The 7,097-nt window shown below is 33.6% G+C and overlaps 1 protein-coding gene across 8 annotated transcripts in view; it reads left to right on the top strand.

Moving 5' to 3' along the window:
- Nucleotides 1-3,312: 3,312 nt before the first annotated feature.
- The window catches only part of CEP295 (centrosomal protein 295), a 33,471-nt gene continuing 29,686 nt past the window's right edge, over nucleotides 3,313-7,097 (top strand). For 6 of the 8 annotated variants that reach the window (XR_002825500.1, XM_023739839.1, XM_023739840.1 and 3 more), the window contains exons 1-3: nucleotides 3,313-4,551; nucleotides 6,380-6,563; nucleotides 6,766-6,927. Coding sequence is in view for 7 of the 8 variants with exons in the window: in XM_023739839.1 (XP_023595607.1) it covers nucleotides 4,528-4,551; nucleotides 6,380-6,563; nucleotides 6,766-6,927 (370 nt within the window). In the remaining variant the exon portion in view is untranslated. The remainder of the gene's footprint in view (nucleotides 4,552-6,379; nucleotides 6,564-6,765; nucleotides 6,928-7,097) is intronic. The other 2 variants (XM_023739838.1, XM_023739842.1) reach the window with 1 other exon arrangement.

Raw genomic sequence — 7,097 nt, 5'->3', positions numbered from 1 at the left:
TAATGGTTAATATTTTAATGCATTCCTTATAGTCTTTATTTATGTGTAAACATGTATACACACTTTCCAAAAAACTGGGATTATACTGTTTTGAAAAATTACTTTTTCATTTCATAATTTTTGGATCAGTTTCTTATTTCTTACATGTTCTTTATAAACATAATTTTTAATAACTGCTTAATATTTCATCATAGAATTTATTTAACCATTCTCCTATTCCATTTTTTCCTTCTGTAAATAATGTTAACATGATAATCTTGTGCATTTTATCAATTTGACGGCACCTAACAGCAACATCTCTGTTTAGAATAGAGTGCTGGAAGAGAAATTATTGGTTTCCAACTGTGTAAATATTCTAAGGATCTTGATACAGATCACTAAATTGACTTCTAAAAAACATCAGTAACATGAGAATGACCGTCTTACCCCCTTGCCAGCGTAGAATATTATGGTTTAAAAAAATATTGACAGTCTTTAAGAGTGAGAGATGTATCTCTTTGTTGTTACAATTGCTTTTTCTTTTTTTTTTTGTAACAATGTCCTCCCCTACTCCATGTTTGTGGACACATTTGGCTACTAGGAAAATAAACTTCCTCAATATAGCATTCATATGGTGTTTAAAATGCACCAATTGCATAATTTGGTTGACTGCTAAATAGCAAATGTTAATATCAGTATTCTGTCAAGATCTAAGATGAACATCACCATCATAGAATAAATTTCTAGGATACAAGAATAAATCTGAGATTTTTATTTAAACCTTAAATTATTATTACAATTTTAATATTATTATAGAAACAGTAGCTTTAGTCAGTTGCTAAATTCCTCTTGTGGTTACTATATAGCATTTTTTGCAATATTAAATAGATATTCCCTTTTAACTAAGATTGGTGAAGAAAGACTTTTTGGCTAGCTCCACTGGTATAGGTTACTGCTGATGTTGTTGCATTGCTGTTAGCTTTCCTTTTTGATCGTAAGTAAAAGACCTATCTCATCTTCAACATCTGGACTTGAAGATTTAGCTCAGTAGCTGTAATGCAGTTTTACAAAAGCAGTTCCACAAACTAAAGCTTTGTATATTGATTGAAGAACATGCTTTCTAAATATTTTCAGAAACAGGCTTATGATTATTGTCTTCACTTACGTAGAATTATTATGTATAATATTTTCTTTTTATTTGCTGCTTCATACCAGCACTTAGGAAAAATCTGTCCTTAGACCTTGGTTTTAGAAATTTGACAAGGGAGCAATGTGCTTGGCTTTCTAGAGAACAAAATTATCTCTGAATTTTCATGTGTATCTCATCTTATATCATAAGCACAATAATTAAACATCTTCCCTTGATTAGAATGATAGGATCTTTATAGATATACCATGTAAGAAATACTTGCATTCTTGGAATATATGTTTGGTTATTTATTTCTTAGCAGCTTTCTGCGAATGAACTACTTTCATTTGTTTAGTCGGCCTTTTTAACATGTAAAAGCTGCTGTTATGTCTTGTTTGAACATCCTCATTAAGTCTTTGGCTGAAGAAAATGACCTGCTATATTCCTATTTAGAGCCAGTAATCCTCTAAGTTATGTTTTGCTACCTTTACTTTCTACACACGATTAAACAAAACGTCGTGTGCTTGATATTCCTGAATTACTCATGGGCTTCATTATGTTTGTTCCTTTGTCAATGATAGTGGTATACCACTTTTTTTAAAATGAGTTTTTCATTCTAGAAATGTTTCTTCAATCAGGCCCACTGTATTGTTTGCTGTGAGACCCAGAAATGTGTGTAGATGCGTAAAGCCAAAACAGTAAAATTTGTCATCACTTTACTATGCTATCAAACTTAAAAAGACTTCTGTCCAAATGCCAGATGTACAAGATGCAGAAGTAGCATATTTAATAGTATCACTTGCCATTTTGTGCGCAGATTATAATTCATGGAAAAGTTTTTCAGAAACATGTTTTCTAAAAAAGAATTTTTTTGCCTGGGCTTCACAGTTTATGCAAAGTTCATGTGTTTTTTTATCTTCAAGTATTGAAAATGAAATCTATAAAAATTTCAACCAGATTTTTGTTTAAAATTTTAATTGTATTGACACAAATCTGTAAGTGATTTTTTTCCCTTAAAGCATTATTATAAAATTTTGTTTTGAAGTTTGGTCATTAAGAATGAAATTTGTTTTGGATATGTTACTTTTTATAACTTAATTTTCTTCATATCCTTTATTATGTCTGGACTGAAGATATTTATCATACGTGTTATATGTTATTTGACATCCTGTTTTTAATTCACCCTCAAAATATGTGAGGAATTCCTAAAGGATTTTTTCTTGAAAACCTCATGACCTAAATGGATTGAAATATTCTTAAAGGTTATTTTATTTAATGTTATGCATGTTAATATACCAAATAATTCTACAAAGATTGTAATTTTGATTTAATATAACCTTTGTTATTCTGCCTGGTATTATTTAGATTTGCACAGATGTTTATTGACTCAAAAGGGATATATTTTTTTTATAAACTTTTTTAGCCTGTGTACTTTTTTTTTTTTTAATTTTGCTTTAGGTGAAAGTTTACAGCTCAAGTTAGTTTCTCATACAGAAATTTATACATACATTGTTATGTGACCATAGTTGCTATCCCTATAATGTGACAGCACACTCCCCCTTTCTGCCTTCTCATCTCGACTCTAGACAGGAGCTGCCCATTTAGTCTTATGTATCTACTTGACCTAAGAAGCACACTCTTCATGAGTATCATTTTATGTCCTATAGTCCAGTCTAATCTTTGTCTGAAGAGTTGGCTTTGGAAATGGTTTTAGTTCTGGGTTAACAGAGTGTCCGGGGCCATGTCTTCTGGGGTTCCTTCAGTCTCAGTCAGACCATTAAGTCTGGTCTTTTTACTAGAATTTGAGTTCTGCACCCTGCTTTTCTCTTGCTCCCTCAGGGACTCTCTGTTGTGTTCCCTGTAGGGTGGTCATTGGTGGTAGCTGTGCACCATCTAGTTCTTCTGGTCTCAGGCTGGTGGAGTCTCTGGTTTATGTGGCCCTTTTTGTCTCTTGGGCTAATATTTTCTTTGTGTCTTTGGTGTTCTTAATTCTTCTTTGCTCCAGATGGGTTGGGACCAATTGATGCATCTTAGATGGCTGCTCGGTAGCTGTTAAGACTCCAGATGCCACTCACCAAAGTGGGATGCAGAACATTTTCCTAATAAACTTTATTAGGCCAATTGACCTAGATGTCCCCCGAAACCATGGTCCCCAGACCCCCACCCTTGCTACTCGGTCCCTCGAAGTGTTTGGTTGTATTCAGGAAACTTCTTAGCTTTTGGTTTAGTCCAGTTGTGCTGACTTCCCCTGTATTGTATGCTGTCCTTCCCTTCACCTAAGATAATTCTTGTCTACTCTCTAGTTAGTATAGCCAGTGTACTCTTTCTTAATATATTAACTGTCAATCTCTTTACCTATTTACCTCATTATTTACATGAAAATAATTTTTCATCTAAAGTTAATAGCTTTCACAGGCATCATTAATGGTGTTTCAACTGATTGATAGAATTTCAGTATATAAAGTACATAAGGAGATTTTCACTCCAAGTTACATTTAGAATGTTTACCTATTTTTGAAAGTGAATGTTTAGATAATAATAGTAGATCCAGGTTACCTGCCCTTTTTTGTATTACGGTTGTTGCACAGTAGCCTCCTGGTGCAGTGGTTAATAGCTTGGCTGCTAACCAAAAGGTCGGCAGTTCAAATCCACAGGCTGCTCCTTGGAAACTTCACGGGGCAGTTCTACTCTGTCCTATAGGGTCGTTATGAGTCAGAATCGACTCAAGGGCAGTGAGTTTCATATGGGTTGTTATGCTAATGAGATATGATGGCTGACTATGCAATGGCATAATCATTGTTTACACACAAGTTCTAGAAAGTCAGAAATGATATTAAAGTAAATATTTTGGTGATTTGGCCTTCCTGAGGCTGAAGCCAAGCCCCAGATTTTGTCTGCAAACCAAAGCCAAACGTCAGTACTTCCCTAAATTATTTATGTGAAGTTTGATTTTTGTGGTTTCTTAACTGCTAGATTTGTGGGTCTTTACCTTTTAACATTTTCATTTTAATGGAATTTTTTTACTTAATAAAAAAAATGGAGGGATGTGTTTAGGTGAGTATAGCCTAACCTGGTTTGAAATTAGCAATCTAAGTTTTTTATAGTATGACTAACAATTTGATCCTTTTCATAGATACATACTGTTGATTTATCTCAGTGTTTAAAAATCTAATTCTTACCATTTAATTTTATATAATAAGTAGAAAAACATGATTTTAAAGTTGTTTTGTTTTTTAGATATGACTTTGGGTCAGTACACTTTCTTTTTTGAATTGTCTAAAATGTTATTGATTGACTGCTAGCCAGATCCTCATTTGGCTGCTGAAGAAGAAGCTAAACGTTTGGAAGAACTACAAAAACAAGTAGCACAAGAGAGACTGGAACAGTTTGAAAAGGCACACGTACGGGGTTTTCACGCAATGAAAAAGATCCATTTGGCTCAAGTAAGAATTATATTCTAGCTGTGACCACTACTGATAGACTTTGTGGTAGCGATGCATAACTGATCAGTGAGTGGACTCAAAGTGAAGAAGTGTGAAGGTATTAAAATATGGTCTTCTGATTCATATGATTTCAAGTTTCTCAGTTTTCTTTGCCCTCCTCTTCCACATTTCAGGTTGGGTAAAGCTATTCTAACTTGCAGCATATCACTGTACTCTAAACAACTTGCTAATGGTAAATTTATTAAAAATCTAATATTTTAATAGGTCCAAAAATAGCCGGAGAAGAAATTAATATGTTTGGATCAGTTTCCTAATTTAATTATTTGAATTGCATTTGTGCTTCTTATATTTGAAGGCTCAATTCAATAAATACTTAATGAGCAAAACACTTGTTGGCTTTGTAGAGTATTGATTCAAAGGTAAAGTCATCACCCTTGCTTGTATCAAACTTTGAAAAAGTAACTTTGTCACAGGCCTACAAAATATAATGAAAACTAGCTTTCTTGTTATAAATACAGCTTCATTTCTGTCATGCTGATTGTTCAGGGAGTTCTTATTGTTAAAACTTAAGCATAAAAAAATGATTCATTTTGTTAGAAGTCTTGATTTTATTTTCTGAATTTGACTAATAGTATTTGGGTGTTTTAAAACCTCATCTTAAGAATGAGTTTTTAAGTAATTTGGTAGGAATTAAGTACCTATCTTATGGAAGTTCATTTGTGTAGTTTGAACTAAATCATGACCTCTCTTCAAATTTTTAGCTTTTATAAGCTGACGGTGAATTAACGACTAAAATAATTGAATGTATGAATTGTTATCAGTAATTCTCCTTATCTAAGGTTTAAGCCTATAGGAACAAATGCATGAAAAGCAATCTTAAATTGAACACGTTTCTCTGTAAAAGCAGGAACATTTAGTTGGTTAAGAAAGTGGGCTCCTAAGTCATCCTGGGTTGCCTCCCTTCTTCACCACTTGGCTGTTTGAACTCAGGCAAGTCATTTAACCATCTGAGGTCTGTTTTATCATCTGTTTTGCAAGGATTATATGAGTTTAACAGAGCAGTCTAGAATTGTGCCTGGAATTTCATTAGCTCAGAGTAAATGTTGGCAGTGGTGGTTAGTGTTAGTGTAAATAATTCAAGTAGAATAATATGTCAAAATTTCAATGAGCTAAAAATAGCATATTCAAATAACTTTGAAGTTAATGTAATGAGATGATTTGAATCTTAATATAAGTGGAATAAATTAGTTCATAATTTGATTCATTTTAAGGGCATGGCAATAAAATTCATCCCCAAATGACAAAATATTTAAAAGTTTACAAGAGAATAAGTAGTGTGTATATGTTATCATTTGATGAACACTTTATTATACATGCTCTTCCCTCCTTATTGTAGAAATAAATTCTTACATGAGAACTGTTGTCGAAACCATGTAATCTTGCTACTATTAGAGAATTTACTTTCCCCTGACTTAACCTTTTTGCTGCAGATCGTGTTGTTGCCTAGAACCTTATTTCCTGCTAGTGTCTGTTATAAATAGTATTTGGCTTCTTTTTACCTCTCCAACTTCCTTCCTTACCCACCCTTGCCCTTCGTGCCCTAGCTATAATGAACAGAGATTGTGTGCCTAGCAGCTAGCAGGGTATCTAACATTCAGTAAATATTTGTTGAATGAATAAATTAATGTCTTTTTGTGGCAGAACAAATAGTGGAGGGCAGGGGACCTCAGGCCCTGTTCCTCATTATTTTCTCCGCTTTTCCTTCATTATTAGTGTTAATAGGCAAAGTTTGTGACTCAGCTGTCATTAATTCTCTTTATTCTTGAAGAATCGAGAGAAACTAATGAAAGAACTCAAACAGCTACAACAAGAGGATCTGGCACGTAGGAGACAGAACGTAGCACGAATGCCACCGCAACTAGTTGAGCTGCCATACAAACGCAGTGAAATGAAAGAAGACTGGCAGAGAGAGCTAGAATTTGCCTTTGAAGACATGTACAATGCAGACAAGAGTAAGATATTTTCAGTAGACTTTCAACAGTACTTTTAAACATTTTGGTGGGAAAATATACTTGTATGTTGCGGCAGTTTTTATTTTTAAATGAGTTCTCAGTCTGAAAGAGGCTTAGAATCTATGATGGCCTTTAAATCTTATGAGAAAATTATTTTTAGTCATTTTTGAATAGAAACATGTCTCTCTTTTTTTTTATTGAGAGGTGAAAGGAAACCTGATTTTGCACCTTGAACCAGAGCCTTTGCCCACTGATCAGACCCAAGATGAGGAGCTGGACCTTTCGATGGAACAAGAAGATTTAAATGAAACTGAGAATCCTCAAGTTTCAGAAGCTGAAAAAATACATCCTAGTGAAATAGATGGTAAAAAACCCTTCTGAGTTTTTTTCACAGGAAAAAAATGTTAATCATTAGCCAACAGTTAGGGAAATCAGGTCTAATTTAAGTGCAATGGCTAGTAACTAATAGGAGTGGTGGAAGGAGGAAACAATGTTTTCAGATTTCCATCGTTAAAGATCCTGTTCATATACATA

This window comes from Trichechus manatus, unplaced genomic scaffold (genome assembly GCF_000243295.1).
Source record: "Trichechus manatus latirostris isolate Lorelei unplaced genomic scaffold, TriManLat1.0 scaffold00141, whole genome shotgun sequence".
Lineage (NCBI taxonomy): Eukaryota > Metazoa > Chordata > Mammalia > Sirenia > Trichechidae > Trichechus > Trichechus manatus.
The sequence above is the reverse complement of the archived record's forward strand: the minus strand, read 5'-3'. Positions and strand labels throughout refer to the sequence as shown.